The sequence below is a fragment of the Rhagoletis pomonella genome, unplaced genomic scaffold (assembly GCF_013731165.1).
Source record: "Rhagoletis pomonella isolate Grant_MI unplaced genomic scaffold, Rhpom_1.0 Rhpom_scaffold_00002, whole genome shotgun sequence".
NCBI lineage: Eukaryota > Metazoa > Arthropoda > Insecta > Diptera > Tephritidae > Rhagoletis > Rhagoletis pomonella.
The window spans coordinates 51463833-51490120 of record NW_023458556.1 but is presented as its reverse complement, the minus strand read 5'-3'; the positions used below and the strand labels follow the sequence as shown (position 1 = coordinate 51490120).

The 26288-nt window shown below is 35.3% G+C and overlaps 1 protein-coding gene and 1 pseudogene across 5 annotated transcripts in view; one reads left to right on the top strand and one right to left on the bottom strand.

Moving 5' to 3' along the window:
* LOC118733783 (furin-like protease 2) overlaps positions 1 to 26288 on the bottom strand; it is a 742634-nt gene that overhangs the window by 179704 nt on the left and 536642 nt on the right. For 4 of the 5 annotated variants that reach the window (XM_036463341.1, XM_036463343.1, XM_036463342.1 and 1 more), the window contains 3 exons: positions 18740 to 18844; positions 16177 to 16449; positions 7436 to 7570 (listed from right to left, as the gene is read on the bottom strand). In XM_036463341.1, the coding sequence (XP_036319234.1) occupies positions 7436 to 7570; positions 16177 to 16449; positions 18740 to 18844 (513 nt within the window). The remainder of the gene's footprint in view (positions 1 to 7435; positions 7571 to 16176; positions 16450 to 18739; positions 18845 to 26288) is intronic. The other variant, XM_036463345.1, reaches the window with a different exon arrangement.
* Positions 5711 to 6440, top strand: LOC118734378 (annotated as a pseudogene).

Sequence of the window (26288 nt, the reverse complement as noted above, 5' to 3'; positions counted from 1 at the left end):
GTCTGTCCGTCTGTCCGTCTGTCCGTCTGTCCGTGTACACGATAACTCGAGCAAAAATTGAGATATCTCAACGAAATTTGGTACGTAGGTTTCCCTTAATCCAAGGTAGGTTGGTATTGAAAATGGGCGAAATCGGATGTTAACCACGCCCACTTCCCATATAACGGTAATTTCCAGAAATACGAAAACTGCGATATTTCAGTAACTACTGAAGATAATTCACTCAAAATTGATATTTATAATAAGTTTTAGACGAAAAATAAGAATATTATAAATTTTTGGAAAATGGGCGTAGCCACGCCCTCTTATGGTTACATGTGTATATCTTGCTAACCGCTGCACCAATTTCTGCCAAACTTGGCACAGTTGTTGGCCCTGGTACAGCATAAAAAACCGCCGAAACTTTTTAAAATCGGACAATAACCACGCCCACATCCCATATAACGGTAATTTAGAGAAATACAAAATTTTCGATAAATCATTAAATATTGAAGCTAATTTATTCAAAATTGATGCTTGCAACAATTCTTTACCAAGAAATACGTTTATGGTAAAATTTTGGAAAATGGGCGTGGCACCGCCCACTTATGATCACATATAAGTATATCGGTAACCGTTCTACCAATTTGTACCAAACTCGGTATGGTTATTGTGCTTGCCACATAAAAGCAAAACGTTGAAAATTATTGAAATCGGACTAAAATAACGGCCGCTTCTCATATAACGGTAAATTTCAGAAATGCTTGAAACTTCAATATTTCGAAATTGACGGACGCTAATTTACTCAAAATTGATACACCCCGGCTTACCATCTAGCGGAAGGTTTCGGAAAGGTGAAAAAACATATATTTAATACTTGCGCCGGGTATTTAATGTTCGGCTCCGCCCGAACTTAGACTTTCTTACTTGTTAAAATACTAAAATCATTTTCACTTCGGTCTGTTGATAACTGATGAACATACTTGCATATACATTAGGCTCGTTCGATTTTGTATGAGGGAAAATAAAAGGCATTTGACCGTATTGTAATAGTGATATTATGATGTCTTAGGTCTAAGCCAATTGTTATTGGACACGAAAGATTAATTTAAAACTTATCTTTAGCCCGCGCAATTGAATCAAAGTGTATGGATTTTGAATATGAAACTTTGGCTTGTAATATCTATGGAATGCGTCAATTTTTATAAACAGAACGATATATCAAATTAAAGGTTGTTAAATTTTGTATCTCACGTTCATTTATCATTTTTCAATAAGTCTACAAGTTTTTACGATACTAAGCTAAAACTTACAAAAACTATAATTTTCCCTTATGAATTTTCAATTCTTCATTACTTCAGCAGCCAAGTGAAAAATACAAAAAAGTGAGACGAGATTTATTTCAAACGTTTTAATGTTTTCGGATGTTTATATATGTAATATTAAAAGGACCATGGACTTGGTCACGCCGATTTGGTCAGCTTTCAAGATCGTGGCGAATGAAGTCAAATATGTATTGTCAAAGATTAGGAATCCTTTGATAAGTTAATAGTAGTTTCAAGCATATAAGTACAAACATTAACATAGTATAATTAGGGTGATAAACGCCCATTTTAAGTTCATTTATGCAGTCTTGAAAATTGGTGCGGAATGGTTTCATTAGTCACCGAAGAAGCATATTTTGCGCGGTTTCTAAATTTGCCGGTATATGAGAGTAGGCGACGTGCAATAGGTGTTTAGATATACGTAAATATTTTAGTTAATTCCATTATGTGAAAAAGTGACTGAAAGTAAATGCAATACTCTTTAACATATCCTGGGAAATCCTTTTGAGGACTCTCCAATTGGACGATATTGCTTCGCATTCAGCTTGAACGAAAAAAGTTACTCCCTGGCATTCTTTTCTGTAATCCGGTTCTTTCATTTAAAAGTTATTTATACAATTGAAGAGAAATTTATTTAGAAAAAAACTGGAGATCCACTTAAGTCTTTCGATACAACTTTGGTAAATGTTACTCGATCGCTATATTTCCAAGTTCTAACGACTTTCATCCTTTTGTTGTATATTCTTGTTGGTACATCCCTACTCCCTCTCTCATAACGATTTGAAGTCAATACAACAAAAACAAAAAAACCAGCCGACAAAAATGTAAATTAAGGCAGAAGTTACAGTTTTGCACTCACTCTCAGTTTTGCATTTGACTGTTATCTTTTACTTAGTTGGAAGTCAGATGACTTTTTTCTATATTGTAATTTATTGAAGAAGTGATCACCAGTAAATAACATAGTTAATCAGGAACCATAAATGTAAATAATAGATTTACTGCGGCAAGGCGGGACCGCACGAAAAGTGGCAAAACATTTTGGAATTTGCTACTTGAAAATGTTAAGACTGAGAAAAAATATAGCCTAAAGTGTTCCCAAGGACAAAGGAAGTCTGTCAAAAAATATTACGGTACGATATCTTGTGAACTTAGCAGCAAGTAGCGATGCAGTCACTATTACAGAAGCGCTTAAGGTATTAAACTTTAATGCAAATGAGTAGACAGCGAGGGGAAGAATTCCCAAATTGAGCGCAAAGGCATCATAAAGAAGAAAAAAGCAAATTTGAACAAAATACATGTGCGAGTGTGGTAGCATTTCCCTGCATCGCACGAAAACCGAACCGTTGCCTGTTGGGATATGATAGGCCATTCAGAATGCAATAAAAACATATTTTTAAGTTTCAATTAAAGGTTATATGGTCTGACGAGACTAAATAAATCGCTTTCAATCAGATGGCCGGGCATGGTATTGGATCAAAGACCCAAATTAAGCCCATGCGCAGCATGTAAGGCAAACTGTGAATACCAGTGGTCGGTCAATAATAGTTTGGGGTTGTATTTCAAAAATTTTGTTGCTCCGTTAGTACGCATTATGCGTAAGGAACAGTATCTGTTCATATTTCAACAAAATTTGCGAGATGTAGTCGAAAAAATGAGAGTTTCTGCTGAAAAATCACCCAAAACATACTGCATATGTTCGCAAAGACGGGATACAAAATAAAAAATTTGCTAATTTGAAATGACCTCCACAATCCGCGGACATGATCTCATCGAGAATTTGCGAAATCAACTAAAAGCACAGCTTAAAAGTTTCAAAGTCCGTAAAATCGAGTACATGAGCTGTGAAAGCAAACTAAGGATATACCTCCAGCATTTTTACAAATATACAAATAAGGTATGCCAAATCGCATCCAGGAACTGAAACAAGCAAAAGAGTACTGAACATTGTGTTAGTAGTTCTTTTTTTCGTGAAAATTGTTAAAAAGTTCTTAAAAATATATGAGTGCAAAACTGTAACATCTGCCTTAATTTACATTTTTGTCTGCTGGTTTTTTTATTGTTGTTGTATTGGCTTCAAATTATTATGAGAGAGGGAGTAGGGATGTACCAACAAGAATATACAACAAAAGTATGGAAGTCGTTAGAACTTGGAAAGATAGCGATGGCTGAAGTAAAAAGTGTTACACCATGTTACAGTTTTGCCCGTCACTGTACATATACATATGAGGCAATATGGATTTTTCTATAGGCTATCCGATGGTACTAAGCGTTTTCCAAAATTTTCCCATTTTCATGATGAAAATTCTGAACGAAAAGTTATTTGTAATTTTTCTCAATTATGGTCATTTTAAATTTGGTGATCCATGGTAAATGTATACAATTGAATTTGTACAAGAGGGCGTGGCGTTTATAGTAAACTGAAAGAGAGTGAGTGTTTGTCAGGGACGTGGTACCGCCAATAGATGTAGTACGTTCAGAGAACCATTACGTTGGACCCATTACAAACAGACAGCTGAACGGAATGTCCTGTTGTAAAATAAACACGGAAGAGAGTTTGCAAGAAGTCGTAGCATCGTAGCACCTCACACCACGAATGCCGTCTACGTTCAGAGAATATCAATTTAAAAATGAAAGCGCATTTCATTCCTCTTAAGGTATCTTAATCCACCTAACCTTAATAATGAAAGAAGATTGGTAGTAAATAAAACAATGACCCATAAAATTGCAGCATGAATTATAATTGATGCGGCAAAGGATACTCTGCATCATAAAATATACTTTTTCAAAAAATTGTGCCGATAGATGGCGCTGTAGTCGAGATACTTAGAGATCCACCTTTATGGTATAACCTGGATTAACGGGTATTAACATTTTTATAAGAAGTGCTTCTGCAAAAAAAAACGGACCCAAAACATAGACGGCGCTGGAATCAAGATATTTGGATACCCCTCTACAAGTTTACGTTGCAGATGACTTAATAAAGCCCCATCCTTTAAGTATGAATGCAAAGAATTGCGAAATCGTTAAGGCGCCACAAATGTCCTAGACACATCAACGGGTCATCGGTATATCAAGAAGAAGTGTGACGAATTAGAAAGAAGAACGGTAGGAACATCTATGACCCCGTTTGAGCGGGAAAACTCTTTCTTCCCGTTGATTTGAACCTTGCAATACTTGCAGATATCTCACAGATGGAAATAACATTAGTACATAAACCATATGTTATCTCCCCGCTATTATTCTTAGCCTATGAGTAAGGAAAGTTTTGCTCTTCAGTCCTTTCAACCTAAGCTAATAGTGTTTATATTACAAACCGTTTTTGCATTTCAACACTATTTTTGTATTGGTCAACGCAAAAGTTCTTTTTGGGCGTTACAAAGCAAGACAGGTAGTTGCTAGTTAACAATAAACACCTGTGATATACAGAATGAAATCGTATTCATACAAAAAAATATGCGAAAATAAATCTCCGTAAAGTCGTTTAACGCAACCAACGTGTGATTTAGCTTCTTTAAACCAGAGGTCATGCTTCATTTTTTTCTCAGTGTGCTACATTATCCTACGTGCAAAAGAATTTAGGTATTTACATATATTTTACTAAATAATCAATCGAACCCAGAATGCGGTCATGCTCCAGGATTGTGACCGCCACGTAAAAAAGCCTTAAATGAAAGAGACAAAAAAGCCTTGAATGAGGCGCCCTACTTTTTATTACATCCACAGCAAGTCAAACAACTACGATTTGAGAGCAGGCACCTGGAATATCATTACTCTTAATGGGAATGGTGCCTCTGCTCGGCTGGTTGATAACCTCAGGAAGACTAGACTTGCATCCATGCCATCCAAGAAATGCGCTGAACAGGCCAAGACAAGAAACACATTGGGCCATGCGACGTTTTCTCCCCCCGGTAAAGTATCGCCAGGCAACAAGCCGCATCAAAGCGAGATCGCACTTATTTCCACCCATCTCAAAAAGAGGAGTATAAAGCATTTTCGTAGTGTCTGTATCGTATTTCAGACATTCGGACAAATAGAAAGTAAAGTTTATTTACTGCGAATTGACAATTTTTGTCTTTGCTTAGGATAGATTCTTTACTCTTACCGTTTATTTTCATATGATCGGGTACTGAGGCGAGTGAGATTCCCATTGAAGCGTTGTTAAAATTCAACGTAAACTTGCGAATTCTAACTGTATTACAATTTATTATTAAAAATGCTAGTGCCAGAAGAACTACTTGTACATCTGAGAAAACTGTGCTATTTCTACTCTTTTACTCATTTCTTTTCAGTATCCCAGAGACCCTCCTATTCCCTAAACTAAACCATTTCCTAAACTACGCTTGCAGCATTGAAAACTAGCACAGACCTAAGTAGCCCAGGGCGTACTTAATTAAGTAGGCACCACCATGGTTGAATTATACCAGGTGAAGTAATTAGAGTGAGAAAAAAGATTTTGACACTGCCTTATTTGAAATTTTGCCTATAAAATTTTACTACAAGGCGGCCGAATGTCAGAAAATAAAGCGAGAAAGCTGTTCCCATAACAAGACTGGTTTGTGGAATATGGCCGTTGTTATCTATTGGTGGTCGTGGCCATCCGGTTGGCCGCTTGGCCTGCGTTATTTCCATATACCTGCAGCAAAGTAGTAAAGTAGCTGTTGTGAGTTTCGAAGAGTTGAATCTCTCCGGGCACTTCCATAAGAACAAAGTCCAGTACTTGGCTTACTTGCATAAATGCTGCAAATTGAATCCTGCTCGTGGTCCATGCCACTTTCGTGCTCCGTCACCCATCATCTCTAAAGCTCGGCGAGGTACGATTCCACACAAAACCAAGCGCGGCTGCTCTTTCCCGCCTTCGTGGTTTCGATGGTATCCACCCCCAATACGACAAGCGTCATCTTGTCTGTGTACTTATTGCCATGCCCAACCTTATATTTTGTTCTGACCGTAAATACTGCCAGCTTGGATGTCTTTGAAACGAAGTCGGCTGGCTATAAAAAGATGTCGTCAAGAGCTTGGAAAGGGAGTGCAATGCTAAATTTCGAAATCAGTACCGTGGGTCGTGCGGGTCCCGATATCCACCGCCCATCTCTATTGCATACATTTTGCATTTATTGCATAGAGTTAGCAAGTTAATCTTCGAAAATTGCTGGGGCAATTATTTATGTTTTAGGCTCTGAGCTAGTGCATGACTTTAATCGGTAAAAAATTAGTTATACAGATAGCCTGCTGCTCTCCAAGTGGGCCTTAGAGTATCAGTTGCTCGAGCACTGCCAAACCAAACCATTATTCAAACCTTCAAAAAAAAAAACACATGAAGCCGACCAGATACTGAAATTATAAACTTTCGTCTCTTTCTTAACATTCTGTGCTACACGAAACAAATAGGTTTACAATCCAGAAAATATCACAAATATTTACTTTTATAATAGACCGACCGCTACATTAAACCAATGAAACTTTGGCCATTTAAATGTAAATTTGAAATTGCGAGTATAAGAAGAATTCAGCTAAAAATAACTAGCGGAAGTGGACAAACGATAGGAAAAGAGTGGTAAATACAAGTTAGCAGTGAGAGTAAAGTGAAAAAGCATTTATCGTCCTAGACAAATAACTAGGCATTTAATGCTAAGTGAGGTTGTTGCCGAATATGCAACAGGAGCGCAGTTTATTCGCAGGCAGGAGTACCGCCTTTAAACACCACGCTAGACAACACTCGAGTATAAAAGAGGTATCGACACTTTGAAAGTCCATATCAAAGTGAACACAAGCGTGCAAGAGAAGTTTTAAAAGGCATTTAATTGCAAAAGTTAATCATACGCCCTGAAACACTTTGCAATAACGGATAGACAAACGGTCTCCGCTAAAATTTTAGGTAAATCTGTTTTTGATTTAGATTCCAAATAAAACTTTTGTAGTTGTCCGACTTTTTCAATTATTGTCTTCAATTACAATTATGTACAACGGAAAAGTTTTCTACTTTGCCTTGTAGATTTCCAACAAAGCTCTTAAGTTTAACCTTAACCCGCCGGATTTGCTTGCATCTTTTGTATTATTGCTTGTAAAATTTCGTACCTATTTATTACATAAAATTATATATATATACGCATTTATAGACTTTGTGTACTTACGTAGTTTTGAGCAAGGTCAGGATGATTCGTTTGTATGCCATCGTCGAGTATAGAAACGACAACGCCTTTGCCGGTGTAACCTTTCTGCCAGGCGGGACCGATATTCATATCGAGGCCATCTTTGGCGCCACCATTCTATTGGGCGTGGGGATTTGTTGTTTTGGTTAATGTTGATGATATTTATTTTGTTTGAAGTTTTCGTTGATGTATGTTTGTTTACGCATCATATGTAAAGGCAAGAATGCGATATGTAAAAGAAGGAAAAGCAAAAGTAGATGAATTCTGCAGAAATATATTTGTATTTATGAGAAAATATATAATTTGTATTATTACTCTTATTATTAATGTTTGAAGCCAATGCAATTACTTTCGCGAAAATAAAATACCTTGTTTCTACAACTAGGATACAAATATTTACATATTTACATTGAGAATAAATACCAGAACCAATTCTACTTATGTATAAAAAAATAAATACATCAGTATTTTATATTTACAAATCCCATAAGACTGAAAGGTCATTTTGCACTGTAAAATTAATGTGTAATTTATCTAAATTAGTATATAATAGTATTTGTGTAGTTCAAAATGTTTCCATTCAAAATGATCCTTGAGTATAGCGCCTCGGACACAGTGACATTCCTGGCAACTACATAGCGGACGTGCTGGCAAAAAGAGGGACGGAGAATGCGAAGTCAATTCTACCCAAGATGCGGGCCTAACTCGAGCCTCTTGAAAACTAAGGTTAAAGGCTGGAGGTCTACTTTGTATTGTGATTCGAAACTTAAAAGGACTAATACGAATATATAGTGCCAAATATTCGAATGATGTGCTTTTCGAATCGCAATTCAGAGTAGACCCCCTGATCTCGTCGAGCAGGTAAATGCCAGGTGGAATGTGAAAACTCAGTACCTGCTACACTCAGTTGCATTACTTTAAGACCGCTACATATTAACAAGTTTTGACTATTTATTTTTATACTATTTAATTTCAATTATTTTCTTATTAAGAAGTAGTTAATTCTATAACAAACACCATATAAATCTACATTTCAAACTTAGCGCGAAAATTAGAAAAAATGAGCGAATTTTCGATTTTTGCATGGGCTATAAAACCGCATACACAAAATTTTTCCAAAATTCTTTAAAAAAGGCGTAGTTGAAATTAAAAAAATATGAAAATAAATAGTCAAAACTTGTTAATATATGGAAGTCTTAAAATTATGCAACTGTGTGTATACAACCCGCCAAATCTGGCCAAAAATTTATGTAAAGCGTTCCGTGGATATCCCTCGGTTTGACAGCCCTTTCCTCAGGGTAGTAGTCGAATTAATCCCGGACAGTGCCGGAGCGGAGCGCACGGTAAAATACTGGGTTATCGAACCACCGACTTTACTGCGGCTGCAGAGTGGAGGAAGAGGTGAGGAGTACCGAACATTATCTCTGCCACTGTCCCGCGCCACTTTTTCCATAAGTACGTTTAAGATTGTTTAACTGACCTAAACTCGGCGAAAATTCTAAATTTTCTGTGATATATAAAATCCGCTCGTTGGTTCAACTACTAAGGGAAGGTTTTTTCACCGTATGTTGTTTGCCTGCGTACTCTGTGCGGTGGCAGCCACTTTCAAAGCTTGAATTTAGCGCTAATCTAACTTTTGTAAGGAAAAATATTCCTTATTTTCAACAAGCATAGCAGCTTGAAATTGCTCAGTTCTGAAACATAATTCATTGATGAAAACGTGGCCCTCGCTTTGGAATCAATTTATGAATGCCTCGATAAATCTGCATGTAAATTATGAGTTCAATAGCTTATAGGCATGTATGTATGTTATACATACACTAGACTATCCCAACAATATATGAAAAACAAAATTTTTTTGCAAATTTATAATTTAAATTATAAATCTATATTTGTGCTTTTTAGCCTAACTAACATATATGTATATGAAGTTTTACGGCTGTAGAATAACGATAACCCGCGCCGGCTTTTAGTTGAAGATTTAGTTAATAAGTTGAATAAAGGCTACCAAACCGTCTATGAGTACTATGGAAATCCAAAAAAATCGATATGTTTCCCATATTTGAACGCATTTTATGGCAGGATTGTAATTTTTTGAAAAATATCCTTTGAAGTTTTTATCCTTAATATCTTGATATATTTTTTTAGGATTTAAATTTAACTAAGATTCTTCAAAATGCAATCAAAATTAAAAATCTTGAAGGATAACATTTTTAAAGGACATATTTGACATGTTCCTAAAGGATAATTGAAAACAATAGTCATAACTAATTTTGTTTCGAAGTATTCTTTAATTGATACCCATATATCTATATTTTGTACAAGCTTTTGGAAATATATTATAACTTATGGTCCTTTAGCAAAAATTCTGACTACCTAGTAAAAAACCAAAAACAAAGATTAAATAAATATTATGTCTTAGTACTGCAGGGAGTACAGTAATACAGGCTCCCACTGAAGTAAAATGAGTAAATTAATAAAACACGCGAACTGCACAAAGCTTATTCGGAATTGCATACAATTTTATTCGGGGAGTTTCTAAGACAAAGCCAATAAAATGAGCGGGTATGCGTAAGAAAAAAACTAATTTGGTTTTTTGGGTCAGTCTATTGTACATATGTATGTCTATCTTAGGTCAGCTCGTGTTAAGGGCGTTGCCCCAAACAGGGGCGCACTTTAACCACTAGTAGCAGTCGCTTGTGGTATCACTGCGGATGGTAGCTGCTTAACTACATATTTAATTTATCGAACTCTAAGCACCTGGAGCAGCAAGACATGCCGTTATATTCATAATACCAAATGGACAGTGTCCTGTGGATACATCCCATCAAAATTAAGATTTGCGTCTCTGAGCTCCCGAGACCGTCCCTGACATTCACCCAGCCTTCGTTGAGCACACACAAGGATCCAATCAAAGGTGCCCTGAATTCCTCCGGCAATATCCATTTTGACTTATAGCCATACTCATTAGTCTGAACAGGACATCATCTGACGAAATTGACAGAGATGTAAAGTAACCGCTGATAGCTTTGAGTGCATTGTAAGTCACGCTGCTAACAGAGGAGATATTTACTTCCCTTGCAGACAGCGTTCTGTACGCCAACATTTGAGGTTGATGATAACCTCCCTGCAAAACTCCGATCTACTTATCCTTTCACTAATCTTTGATTCATCTGTTTGGAAGTTTACAGTTGCCTACTTCCCTAAAAGGGATAGAAAAATACCCCATTGGCATCCGTCTGGTCACGCAGTGATTCAAATTGATCAGGCTTAATGTCGAAACCTAAGCGAATATCCAAAAGTACAAATCCTGTGTAAGCTAGGCAACACTAAAGCCCTTGTTGATGAAGTCTTATTTACGATGTCAAATGGCACTTGTTAAGAAATCCGTGCTTGATTTGGGGTGGTTGTAAGTGTTCCACTTATTCCAACAAGGGCGTGCCGTTGTACGCACTGCAGTTTTCCGATTAGCATAATATTCTCCATGAAACATGACGGGCTCCAAAACGTTGTCATGAAGGCAGGAAATAACTGTAGGGAAAAGGTCCCTTCGCAGCATTAGAGAGCGCGTCTTCTACGATCTCGCTTCAATACTACTTAGCTATCATGAAGAGCTTCCCTTCTCGAATCAAATCCAAGTCAAGTGTCATAGCGGACGCCAAGAAGTTGAGGTAAAATCAACATGTTATACTCTTTTGTTTATATTTACTAGCTAAGTTCAACTTACTAGGTTTGGCCGCGGGTCAACTATTCGCAGATTGCCTAATCACCAGAATTAAGTCCGCTTGGATTATATAAGTATGGTGTTCAGAAATTTACCTTTGACTAAAAGTGCAACGACTTCTGTATATGAGACCACCAGGAAGCCACTAGTCCCCTGTTATAAACCCCTTACGACCACAATTCAAAGAAGGAGGGATGTAACACCACGGTGTGGTGTGCTCCTGCTTTATCTATGCTGGATGGCGGCACTAACTCACCCCGCCACATACCATGAGGTATAAAAGCTTAATTAAGTGTCTTACGACCCCAAGCTTCTTGCTCGTAGCTTCAAATTGCGATACACAAAAAAATACTTTGGGGTAGTATTTATGTTTTCTAGAAGAACAGCCGATTTCGGGTAACTAGATCCTAAAGCATAGTCGCCGCTTGAATGACAATGGTTAAAGCGCTACACTCAATGCAAACCCAATTTCTTTCGCATTTCCGTTAAAGGGAGGCAGACGAAGTGATTTTTCTTTTCCAAGGAGGAGGATGATAAGACCTCTGCTCCAACTCAATGCTTCATCATTTACTCGTGAACGTAAATATTAAAAACTTTCACGGCAAGTAGAAACATTTAACGTTGATTTTGAATCGCCAATGGCGCCTCAACGCAGCAATCATTTATGCATTCATTCTTTAGCCGTCTTGAAGATGTTCGTTTACTTGTCCGAATATGAAAAGTGACAGTCGCGCTGGATTTACCTTGTTGCCATTGCCATTTGCTCGAGACAATCTGCCGTTCTCGTTTTGATACAACCGTAAATAATTTTGTGCATTCATTTCGTTGCATTTATTTTGTTTTGTTGTCACTTCCCTTCACAAATTTCTGTGAATTAATGCTGCTTTTTAAGCACATAAATCATAGTAAAGCAAAGTGCCGGCGGGGTATCTGGCCATTTGTTGTGGGTAACCGCACAACCGTGAGCTGGTTTCTGCTAAATTTTTCCGCTTTCTCACATTATTTTTTACTCTTTTCTAGCATGTTAAAACTTTTCCAGCACATGACGGCAAGGATAATGCGGCAGATACCCGGCACAAAGCAGTTGTCCTTGCACGAAGCCAGCGAAACTGCTGCTGGCAGAATTGGTCGCCAGCTTACCTTCTGTCTTTGGTTGGCTTTCTTCGTTGGCCGCTTGTGACTTTTTGTTAACCGCTTGAGCACCTAGTTAGGTGTTTTCTTTTGCTTGTTGTTTTGCTCATGTTGCGGCCGTTGTCAAGTTGGTTTACCTTCTGGGTGTAAAACTACAATTTAGCCACGCGTATCATCTTTCTTGTTGGAGAAATTGCATTTTCTTTCATTTATTTATTTATTCTTCTCTTATTTACTTTTATTCTTTCAACTAAATCTTGTGATTTATTTCCTATTCTCGGTAGCTATGTTGTTGTTTGTATTGCTTTGTGCGTCTATTGAGTGCAATGTTGTTAGTTTGCTTTGGCTGCTTGTTCAGTGGCATTATCAATTCTAAAATCCAATAATTCTGATGAATGCAAGAAAAGTTTCGAAAGGTTTTGTTGGCTTATATTTGTTGAATGTACAAGCCGGGATTTCGTGAGCAATGGAAAAAAGGTATGATGTCGTTTTTTTTGTAGATGCGATTGAGTATTATTGCTAATCATTTGACTTTCGTTCTTAGTTTACATGCGTGCTAAATTTGCAGACTAACACTGCTCCTAAGCCGTCCAAAATCACATAAAGAGATGGCTAGATGGAATAAGTTAAAAAAAGTATAGTTGAAAAGACACAGCACAGGATGTTTGAACGTAAGTGAATAGCTGATTGAAATATTCCTCCGATCGCTGGATAAACGTTTTATGTAGAAATGCGAGAAAAGCTACATTCGAGTTTTTAATTAGGACCAGCGCGTAGGTTGCGGCCCAACTCGTAGGTGCGCGCCAGGGCAGAACCTAGTGAGCATTTGATAGGGAAACGTCCAAATTCTGAGCAAATCAATGCGCATTTTAGAAAGCGAAATTTGTTTAGTGGAATACCGGACGCGGTAAGCGCAAGAGAGGTACCTACACTACACTTGAGCAGGCTTTTTTTAAGAAACCTAAACGTTTTATTGTACTTACTAGATTTGTCATCTGCTGAATGCAATATCAATTGATACGCACTTGGGCAAAAATTAAGCTTACCATTTCTTACCATATTTAACTCAACTGATTCTAGATAAACACAAAAGAAACAAGTTCTAGTTATATCAAAAAATGCAAAGTTAAATGAAAATATTGCTTATTTCAAACAGTAGTCGCAAGGAGCATAATGGTGCATTTACATGGCATGAATCTGTTCATAAGCCGTATGAATTTTTCTATAAAAGAAGCACCAACTCTATGAAGAAATGAATGAAAGCGATATATATTTAACAATTTTGACTTATATACTTGGCAATATTTTTTTTGTAAACAACAAATCAAAAAAATTTATTTTGTGCTAGCTTCGAAACTAGAAGCTTATTTTTTTGTTAAATGTGCTTTAAAAAGGACCTACTGCCAATAAAGCCTTGTGGATTGCTATTTTTCCATATTTGTAATGCTTCCATTTAAACATATTTATGGAAAAACAGTTTTTTGTTCAGAATTGCTTGTTTACGTTTTTTGTCTTTCATATTAAAAACGTTTGGCATAAGTTGAAATCATAGGGATGCCGTTTTCTTTCGTTTCTCAATGGATTTTATACTTGAAAAGGCACCAAAATATATATGCAATAATTTTACATATCGTCATTTAAAGTACAAAACCGCGCATCAAGAAAATGCAAAACCTTGTATGTGAGGTTGCCTAAATTTTATAGGAGAGAGTAAAATTTGTCATAATTCAAAACGGTTCCCTCTTTTAAACTTAATTATCTCCTCTTATGTCTAAAAGCGCAGTTAGTCAACGACGTAGCGTAAACGTAGGTGACGTACGTAGCAGCATTTCAAATTTACTGTTGATAGAGAGAGAGAGAAGCAACGGCAACGTCACCGCCATGCGGTGGTGAGTTTTCGTTAACACGCGAATCCCATAAGGTAGATCGTTTCTGCGTCAACCTACGTCTACGTTACGTCGTTGACTGTTTGAGCTTTAAGTATCGAAATTTTAGTATAAATGATTAAGGGCTTGATGATAGGAGCTTCCGGTGAGCAAATATCTTTTTTTTGGCACAAATGTCAGTTACGAGGTTTTGCAGAACCACGATACGCGATTTTTTACTTTAAACGACGATATACAGATTGGCGCTTACACAATATGTTTGGGTTTGGCCTAGCTTCTCCTCCCATATGGGGCGTGCGCCTTAATTTTGTCACACAGAGGGGAAGGGCAGTTTTACACCGACTCCGAACGGCAATTGTAGTTTTATGAGAAGCTGTTTTCATTTACTATTACCAATAGAGGAGCGAGAGCGAACAGCGGAGTGTATATATCGATGGCTGAGTGGAAGATCGACCTATCTCGGCAGCCAGTTCGAAAACGCCCTATCTCAGAAAACTTTTCAAAAACGCCCTACTTCAGAATTTTATTGAAAAACGCTCTATTTCAGAATTTGGTTGAATATCGCCCTATTTCATAATCCGGTTCAAAAACGCCCTACCTCAAACGAAAATACATTGAAAATAAGCTGAGATAGGGCGTTTTTGAATCGGCAGGTAAGATAGGGCGTTTTCAATCAAATTCTGAAGTAGGGCATTCTTGAAAAGTTTTCTGAGATAGGGCGTTGTTGAAATTTTTTCTGAGATAGGGCGTTTTCGAACTGGCTGCTGAGGTACTATAAGAAAATGTACCCAAAATTCAGGAGCAAATGAAAAAAACCTCCTTGGTATCTCTGCATCTGTTAAACTTTTTATGGGAACATGTATGAAAATCCACCTTGCTATAATTTCATATGCTTAACAGTATCACAACAGTATGTTTGCAGTATCTCCCCATAACTTTTCATATGAAAAAATGTATTATATGCATCCCGCTCGATATCATTGAATTCCTCATAAGAACATGTAGTCCCTCTATTTTAGCGTATCAACAGTTCATATGGCTTCATACCATGTAAATGCACCATAATGGTAAACCATTTTAGCTTTTAAGTTTTAATTTTATTTTATGTGAAAACTGTAGTTATCGTTATCGTTAAGATGAAACCCATTTTTTTTAGTGTTTTAAAGTTCGCAACCTACATACATAAAAAAATTTAAAAAAGTTTCAAAATATTTACTTTTCAGAATTTTTTTGCCTCACTATATTTTATGATTTTTTTTCGTGTTTGTTATTTTTTGGCCTTATAACAATTATATTCAACAATTTTTATTGAGTTCGAGGCCGTTTTTTAATGAAAATTTATTGTGGAAAAGCAACAATAATTGAAAAAATGGTAGAAGTGATAGCTATTTCGGAAATCACCACATTTCCTCATCAGATTTCTTTCAGTAGGCTTCAAACCGACGATCACCACTGACTCAGCCAGTTGCCTACGCACTGTGTTAAGTTTGCCTTGTTAATTCTTGTTGCTTATTTCCACCCAAGCTCATAAAAATTGTTGAATATAATTGTGTTACAAGGCCACAAAATAACAAAAGCAAATTATTTCTTACCTTAAATTTTTTTACTTAGTTTCGTTAATTTATTTATTTTTAATTATCTCAAAATTTCGAAATTAAATGTTATTTCGTAACTGGACACTTAAATATATTAAACTACTTAAAAAAGATGCAGCTGCTGTTAATTTTTGAAATACGCAAATTCCGAAAATATACTGAAAACAAATAAATATCAAATTAATCAAGCAAAACAAAGTAAACTAAAATAGAAGAAAATTATTTGCATTAATTAAATTAGGCAGCACTAAAATCAATTATTCATTGAATTAAGTTTACCAAATGCCCAATAAAACCAGAAAAGTGCAAATCCTCACCACCACTATCTGACACCGGTAGAACGATGAAAAATATGAAAAGAAGAAATGAACAAAATTTCTTACATACATCACTCACCAAGTACCACTGTTCCTTGAATAGAGGATCGGGAAATATGTTATGCGATGTAGCGGCACGATATTGAATGCGTGGAGCGCGCGACAGCAGAGGTGAACCGATACGAGCTGACGCTGTAGGCTGATATGCAAGGCGGGGACCTGATGCACTAACAAAACCCCCACCTGGCCTTATCACATCATATGGACTGTAGCCGGGTAGGGTGGTGTAGGAACCGTCACGCTTTTTTCGTAACTTTTCGTGCTGTTGTTGCATCCATCGGACCTGTGTTAAAGAAAGGAAGGAGATTATTGCAATTGTTGAATATTATATACATATACACTGAGGGAAATAATGCATGGTAAAAGTGAATAATTTATATTTCATTATCGTTGGAAAATCTTCGTATCTAAAAATAATATTTGCATACCAAAGTTTAGTATGCACGTATTAATTGTCCACATCTGAGTATGTACATACCCTGCGCGAAATGTATCTAACTGTAAGTCAACTTGAAGTTGATTAGGAAGGAACTAAAGGTCACTGTTATCTGTATATTTTCATTGAGGAGAGCTGACTATATTTCTATGGCGATGGCCGCGAAATAGTCTAGGGTGGTTACCTCTGCATTAGATGTAAACTAACCTGTAAACAACGTTTGGGCATAAAATATCAATAAGAAAGACAAAAATATAGTATGGCGTAGCACAATATAACATAAAATATCATAAAATATCATAACATAGAATAATATAATATATCCCATTTTTCAATTTTAGCTTTTCCTCTATCTCTGGCTTTAACTTAAATTAATCGCTTTATACTTGCACAATAAAATGCCAACTTATAGTCAATTTTTTGTAGTCCAAATAGTGCGTTAATTGACAAATCGAAAAGTCATCTTTCCTGACGCATTTTTATAATTGTGGCTAAGTTTAATAGCAAAACTGTCGCATCGCATCTGGGGATCGAAAAACTCGCACATGATCGTCGAGAAGCCAATCCGTCCTTAGAGAGTTAAAGTTTTGTGCGGATTTTGGAGCGTTGGCATGATTCTTTATTTTTTTTTTGATGCTGCTGGAAATGTCATTTTGGTCAACGGCGTAGCCGGTGTCGTTAGCCTTTTATTGGTGGCGAAGTGAAAAGCTAATATTGTGCGAACAATCCCCTAACGATTCAGGCCCTTACTCCAAATATCGAGCGAGCAATTCTTGAGATAGAGTCAGAAAGGATCACGAAGACCTTGGAAAACCGGGTTAACAGGATGTGCTACTGCGAGGCCAGTCGAGACCAGTACTTGAATGAAATTGATTTCCATAAATAATGGAAATGTCTGCTCTTTTGAATAAACCAATAACATAAAAAAATAAATAGATTTTTGGTAATTTTTTGAATTTCTAAAAACAAACCACTGTATGGATCACCCCTTATTTGGATTGGGTAGAATCAAGCCTTGTACTCTATTGGAAGCGCAGTAAAATAAGATGGGATAGAATTGTTTATTATTGTATGGAATAAAAAAAGTAATAAAACAATATCGGGTTAAATAACCTCTTTGTTATTTACAAAGAAGTAAGTGAATATTATTTTCCTCTTATTGCATCTCTCAGCTGAGCCAAAAGCCTTTTGTGTGCGCATCTCCATCTCGTAGATATTAATTTTTGAAAATATAAGCTATTCGAATTTAGGCAGCAGTATTAGAAAATTTATGGGTATCACAATTTTCTGGCTGCTTTCCTATTTAATGTAGCTTCTACTTAATATGGTTGCAGCGGTATAATTTAAAAATTTATAAAAAAACAAGGTTAGCATCACCCGCTACGCTGGGTGTATGAACATATGTATGAATACCCTGTCTCCCATAATTCAAGCTGACTTTGATTTCTCAAACAGCTTGCAACCCTACTACATTACCCCTATTGTAATAACTAACTTAAATTATTTAAAAATTTTATTTTAATTTAGTTTCAAAACAGTTGGCAACCCTCTTCAAATACCTCGGAAACTCTACATGTTCAAACTAAAGATGCCCAAACAATCTTGCGTTTGAGACTTTAAATTGTGTATAATTTTATTAAATTTAACTTTTCAATCCGGTGGCAACCCATTTCAAATGTTTTTTAAACTACAATCTTTTAAGTAATCTTTCGACTGCCACCTCAATTATAATCGAAATTTCAAATAAATAACTTCTTTTATTAATTATTGTTGAATTTGATTTTTAAAACAGGTGGTAGTTCTCTTTCAGGTGTATGGAACCAATTTTATATACCTGTCCACTGCTCTACTACAAATATATTCTGGCTGAGATATGCAGTATGAAAAATTCTGTTTGTGTGGGAGGTGCCACGCCCCCTTGTCTAATAGAGATAAAAGAAATCCTATGTTTTAAGTTGGACTTCATGACACCAGTGTGCAAAATTTTATGATATTCCAATGAGCAGTTAAGCGTAAAATATAAACAAATTCACTTTAGAGTTTAGGATATTAATAAAGATTAAGGATTAAGGATTAAGGATTAAAGCTGTTAGTTGCCAATTAAAACAACTGCTATATAATTTTCATAAGTACTCACCTGCGGTTCGGAATTTAAGGCGCTATGGTGCTCGTCACTCGTATGCAATGAACGTTTGGCGACATGACGATGATGAAAAACGTAGTAGTCCTTAAGGGAACCAATCTGAAATTGAACAGAGATGAAAGAAAATTATTTGCATTTGTAAAGAGTTTCAGTAAATATAAAAAGCTGTATACTACATAGTATTTATTAAATAGTTTTTACAAGTTTATCATTACTCCCATTTTCAAAAACATAAACAATTTTCGATTTAATTTTAAATTTACGCTTTTTCGCGCTTCTGAAAACGAAAATTTTCCTATCAGTTACTGTCGAGATAGTGGAGTTAAAACCAAAAAAATTTTCGAAATAGCCGCAAAAGTAATTGAAAGTTGGAGCGCAGCTGTTATTTGTATTTTACTTGAACAATTTTCTAACAAGTAAACTAACTTTACCACAAAAAGTATCTGCAAAACAAACTACAACTTACCTAGATACGTAAGTTAAATCAAAGTTTACAATAATACTGACCACTCGGCAGCGCTTCCATTCATTCAATTGTTACTGCAGCACATTTTCAAATCCCTTACACTTGCCACCGCCACCCTAATTTTAGTTACTCATACGCCATGTGGGCAGCATGTTACCAGCAAATACCCATGTAATGCATAAAAATCTCTTGCATACCCTTGGGCGCATAATGAAAACTTTTCGAACCAATGAAGAAGAAATCGGAAATCAGAAATCAAAAATCAGAAAATCGAAATCTGAACGTACCACTGAGAAATGTTTTTCCACCAACAAAATGTTTATTACTTTTACTTACCGTTAGTGGTTTACTACTTGCTTCTGCGCCTGTGTCCAAACTTATAGACCACTTACTATACAAGAGCATGTGCATATGTATATATGCATGAATGTGTTTTGTACTTGGCAGTGCATGTGCGTTGTGATATTTTTTTAGTTTTCGTGTTTTTTTTTTTAATCTATTGGTGTTGCATCAGAAATGAGACGGAAATTCCCAATTGCATGCGGCGTGTACTGCCTGAAGCAGAATTTTTTTATTGGTAAACTTTTGGGATGAATGCGGTGGGGTGAAAGAGTTTGCTATAGAAATATAAGATTGCCCGCAAAACTATTTATGAGTGTAACAAAAAGCTTAGATTAATTTTATGTCATAAAGCAGAGGCCACTCATTGGTGTGTGAAGGAAAAAATTAAGAAATAGAAAACTTGCCAGTGCGAGCAGGTAGTGCGTACCAAAATTAAAATATATTCTTTAGAGTTCTTCCCTCGAATGTTCCCAGGGTTCTTAAACAGAAGATATCATTATTTACGCGTAGTGAGTGACTTATAAAGTATAATACTTTTATAAAACAAATTGCTATTCATATTTAGAGTTTTGTGTTATCCGGGTAAGCTTTTGTGGTATCAGAGCTTGTGAATTGGGATAGTACAAAATCTTTTCCATTTCTGCAAGAATTTACAATGGGTCAGTGATTTGTTAAAGTTTGTTAATAACGACTATTGTGGCTGGATGATTAGAGGTGTGTATCTACTGCTTGAGTTAGATCCGATGACATATCGCTGTGGCATAGTTGTTAAACAATGTGGGGTGCAATCCATTCTGACTAGGAACCGGGTCATTAGCTAAAGAAATATGAATAGTACATAACGCCTGACTAAATTTTTGAGCTTATGCCAATCAATTTTGTTAGTCCTTCATTCAGCTACAAATTTGAGCAATATCCTCGGGTCGAAAAAATTTAATTCAGTAAACTAAACTTTAAAGGCCGCAATTATTTTGAAATTAAGAGAAAATATTCCTGCTTTATTTAATTGAATATCTGCAGTCTCATACATACATACTCAGTTTAAGAAAACAAATCACAACACATACGTACTTACTTTAAGTGAAGAAGACCTCATTACGTAAATATGTATGTATTGACGTAGATGTGCATATGCATACATATTTACGTTCACATGCAAGCGTGAACATTTACATTGCATATGTAGCTTAGAAATACTTCTGTTTGCCTTAAATTTTTACTCACGTTCCATACCCGCATGTCAGGGAATTCTAAAATTATTTGCTATTGAAAATTGCATCACGTTGCACAAATGCAAAGAAAATGCAAGCATTGCAGCTGTAAATTGGCAGTGACAGAGCTTATTCACATATGTACATATACTTATGAACGCAAATGCATTAAGCAGGCTCCTCAAAAACAATTTCTAAGTTCCATGGAAGTTATGTCAACAAATTATTACTGTCGATACATTTTTTAGTCGCTGGAAGTAAATGTTTTAACGTACCACAGATCTGATTCATGAAAGAAAGGTCTGAAATAAGTGCTATCATTATTTTGTTTTAAATAAGCCGCTCACTGCAAAAAAAATGATTAAAGCCTCTTTAAAAAAAATCTTAAATTTATGTGCATTTCTTTTTAGAAAATTTTTAATGAACAGTATGTTTTCAGTTTAAAAGTGTGCACCACTTAGGCTTTGAAATTTCCTTTTAACGGGAATTTCTTCCGTTTTAATTTACTTCTTAACTCTGAAGAGAATGCTATTTCTGTGAAATTTTTCCGAGCTTTGAATGAGGTTTTCAACCTCAATAAAAGAAAACAAACTATTCTGCGGGATTCAGAAATCAATAAAGCCTATAAGTTATTGCTCGAGTAACAAATATGCATCGAACAATTTTTAACGAAAGTGGTTTTAGAGAATTAAATCGAGAAAACTTCATTAGAAAATCTGTATCAATGTTAAATAAATTGTATTTATTCTCTGAGGTCATGTAATCTTATGTGAATTCTTTAAACAATCCTTCAAAGATTGAAAATTGCCGTTTTAATGTCAAATAATTTCGTTCGAATGGGATTATAATTTATCCTCAATATACTTCTTACATAAAGACAAAAATATATAGGTTAAATCCTATAAACGAAAAAAGTTATAAATTACACAGGCTAACAAAAATACAAATAAATTTGGTGTGGCAAATTTTAAAGCTTTTTGTGCTAATAACGAATTCGTAGGTTTAAAGTTTCCACCTAGAGTCCGACAGATTCCCAATTTTCGACCGATGCCGATTCCTTAAAAACAACCTGCATATAAATTCATTCAAGAGCAAATGTTTTTGATAAACTTTTACAACAAAAAAGAAATAGATAAAAAATTAACATTACAAAACAAATAATTATTCAACAATCTATTCACTTATTTACGTAAATATATACACAAATATATATTAAAAGTAGCATATCGCCTATGCATACATATCATTGCAATACTATGGAACAAAGTATTTTTCTTATTCAATGTTAAAAAAATAGTTCATTCGAAATCACATTTCTTAATTGTACTCATAGTAGTGAAAATATGCAGCTTCTGCTGACTATAAAGGTGTTGTGTTGAATGCAATTTGTTAGTAAATAGTAACCGTAGATTTTTAATAATAAAAGAATTTTTTTAACAATCCAGTGAAAAGAACCCGAAGGATTTAGGAATTCAGCGATTAATTCAAGGATAATCATAACAATACTTACACTAACGACATTTTAGCATTCTTTGGCTATTTCCCTTTCGGTTATTTAATGTTTCTTATTTTTTATGAAAGCGTAGCTCGTAATCTAACAAAAACCAGGTTAGTAAAAATTTCAAACTTTTCCTTAAACATTCTGAGTATGCAGTTTTATAGCCCATTCAAATTTTATTTAATGAAGTACAAATTTCAAGTAACTAGGATTTACTATTGATTTTTGGATATTTTTTTGTGCTACATATTGTGGATTTTCTCCATACAAAAAAATTTTCGAACACACTTTATTTGGAAGGAAATGCATGTACAAAAAATTGTCTAAAATCAACACTTACCTAGCTACTTCAAACTTACACTTTATTATACTAAAAGTTAAAAAACTGCGTACTCAAAAGAATTCTAAAAACTTTTATTAAACGGGTTGAAATTTTGATTAAAACTTGCTAAAATTGCGGAAAAAGTAATAATAAATCGGCTAATAATCGGCCAAAAACGGTCGATGCCGATGCCGATGCCAATTCTGTTGGCCAATACTAGCCGATACCGATGCCGATTAAGCGGTCGGACTCTATTTCCACCAGCTCAATATTTTGAGAAATCGCGTTTTGGCAATATTTTTGAAACTCTAGCAAAGAAACAAAAGGTGACAGAACCTTCTACTTAGGCCTCAACTCTGCAACTTTCCCTGAAAATACCATTCCTGTGCCTTGACTTAATAGTCACTTATAGTCATTTATTGAACAGAAAATGTTCACTAGCCCAATTTCCCAGTATTTTTTTCCTCCCTTTTATTAGCTCGGGATGTAACTATGTAATATTGATGCGCCTAAAAGATGCAGCGATTTCTATTCTTAAGTTACATACCTGATGACAGTACGAATGGAAATTATAATAGCGAGGTTTTAGTTTTTTAAACAATAATTTTTTTTATTGTTCAATAAATGACTATAAGTGACAATCCGGTAAAGCAGCAGAGATAGCATATCGGGAATAGTAGCCGGGTATTCTAGCTTTTATTTAAGCCTAAGCAATTTTTTGACATTTTGAACTCATTTTCCTCAAAAAATCAAAACCAGTGTTGTTATAATTGTGGTACTGAAATTGTAATTGATTTTTTCCCCAAATAATAATGATTTGATAAAATTTTTGTTGAAGTTAATTCATGACATAACTTTCATGAGATTTTCCCAGAGATTTCCTGAAAGTTATGAATGCCTTGAATTAAGATCCATGGAAGATATATCTGATCTGCGAAGAAATTAAGTCTGAAATAACTTCCACGGGCACATAGAAGTTAGTAAGTCCGTGTAACCTATTTCAGTTACTCGAAATTTGTTTCCATGTTTAAAAAAAAACTTTTCCACCACAGGAAATCTTTAAAAACTGCAAGTTGTTATTTTATATTGGTGTTACTTACATTTTCCGACGCGTTAGGTCGCTGTTCTGCTAATTCGATATAAAATATAAAACAAAAATTTATGTTAAAAAACCATAAAAAATCTTCGTTTCTTTCTATTAATTGATATGGAAAGTCAAGGATTAGAGACTTTAAATACTTATTAGTAGTACGGGTTTTGTTTTTAATTTTTATACCCGAGCGCACTTGTGCACAAGGGTATATTAATTTTGTTCACATAACGGTTGTTTGTAACAGCCAAAACGAATCGAGATAGATATAGACAAATGTATACATAAATGTTCAGAATGAATAGAGAATTCGATTAAGCCAAGTCTGTCTGTCCGTCCGTCCGTCCGTCCGTCCGTCCGTCCGTGTACACGATAACTCGAGCAAACATTGAGATATCTCAACGAAATTTGGTATGCAGGTTTCTGTTAATCCAGGGTAGGTTGGTATTGAAAATAGGCGAAATCGGACTGTAACCACGCCCACTTCCCATATAACGGTAATTTCCAGAAATACGAAAACTGCGATATTTTAGTAACTACTGAAGATAATTCAATGAAAATTGATATTTACAATAATTTTCAGACGGAAAATAAGAATATTATAATTTTTTGGAAAATGGGCGTAGCCACGCCCACTTATGGTTACATGTATATATCTTGGCAACCGCTGCACCGATTTCATCCTAACTTGGCACAGTTGTTGGCCTTGGTACAGCATACCAAATGGCCGAAAATTTTTAAAATCGGACAATAACCACGCCCACATCCCATATAACGGTAATTTAGAGAAATACGAAATCTTCGATAAATCAGTAAATATTAAAGTTAATTTATTTAAAATTGACGTTTGCAACAATTCTTTACCAAGAAATACGCTTGTGATAAAATTTTGGAAAAAGGGCGTGGCACCGCCCACTTGTGATCAGATATATGTATCTCGGTAACCGTTATACCAATTTGTACCAAACTCGGTATAGTTATTGTGCTTGCCACATAAAAGCAAAATGTTGAAAATTATTGAAATCTGACTAAAATTACGGCTGCTTTTCATATAACGGTAAATTTAAGAAATGCTTGAAACTGCAATATTTCGAAATTTAAGGACGCTAATTTACTCAAAATTGATACATCCCGGCTTACCATCTAGCGGTAGCTTTCGGAAAGGTGAAAAAACACATATTTAATACTTGCGCCGGGTATTTAATGTTCGGCTCCGCCCGAACTTAGACTTTCTTACTTGTTTTATTTTTAAGATGTGGCGTTAATGCAGAGGCTATGTATATATATATTTTTGGGTTCAAAACCTACAGTTTTAAAAAAATGTTTAGAACTACAATTTGACAAAAAAAAAGTATAGTTAGGGATTAGCGACCTAACAAATTAAACACGCAGGATTCTTTCAAATAAAGTTAAATACCTATATAAACTAAATAGTTAATAGTTTTATATTGCGAAAAATAACGATAGAATATTTTAAACAAATTTTGGCAGGATTTGCGGTTTTGACGACCTTGCTTAATGTACAGCAGAGTATTTGTATACGTTTCATTTGTGTACATACGCACATACATATATTTATATGCGCATTGCTTGTGTGCGGTAATCTTTGTGAACGCCATCAATAGACAACAAATATTTGTTCGCGCGTTTCTGATTGCGGTATTTGAACTATTTTGAAGCGTTGCATACTGCTTTGATGATTTTTTTGGGTAATGTTAGCTAGAAAAAGCAGCAGAGGTAAACATGGCGAAGAAATGTGTAAGTGAATTTGAAGCAACGGTGATCAGAGAGATGTCTTACTCTACAAAATCTATGTAATGATTAGAAAGCTTTCCTCCCAGGATATTTTCTGGCTGTTTATGATCTTAAGGAAAGTGTAAAGATGTTTATCTAAAACAAAAATTGCCAAAGAGAGCTTTTGCACTGTGCACGACAACAAAAACTTACGGCAAGCTTGAAAAAGCTGTGCACGAGGAGCAAGGCGTTGCCATCAGCCTAAGATTGTACTCTTTTATGGAAAATATGAGCTTTAAAACTTTTTATAATTCTTCGTAACTAAATCAGCACAAGTTACAGGGAAATTCTGGCTAAGATAGTATAAAGCCTTTTGTAAGACAAATGAATGACACATTGCAAGATACTAACAGGGCTATTCTGGCAGCGGTCTTTCAGATCACCACAGTCTTTTGAAAGACTAGAGTCTTTCGTAAGACACTTGGCTAATCTGACAACTAAAATCAAAATCAAAATCAAAAGTAAAAAATAAAAAATAAAATGTAAATTAAAACATACAAAAAAATGAAAATAAAGCAAACAAAATTGTAATTAAAAGAAGTTAAATAAACTTTTTTCTTTTTAATTATTTAAAACTAAAAAAGTTTAATAAAAAATAAATAAAGAAAAAATTCCGCCGCCCGAGACTCGAAATCAGATCTTTCGAACGGCGCTTCTGTGCTCTGTTCACTCGGCGATTGTGACCGTTCGAACGACGCGAGCTAAATGATATACAAGTGCTTTCTCTAAAAATAGATTTTCACCACGAGTGGTGAATGAGAGAGCTTTTTTCTAAGTTTTTTGTGATAAAATAAAAAAGTCTTCAACTAACAAGGCTATT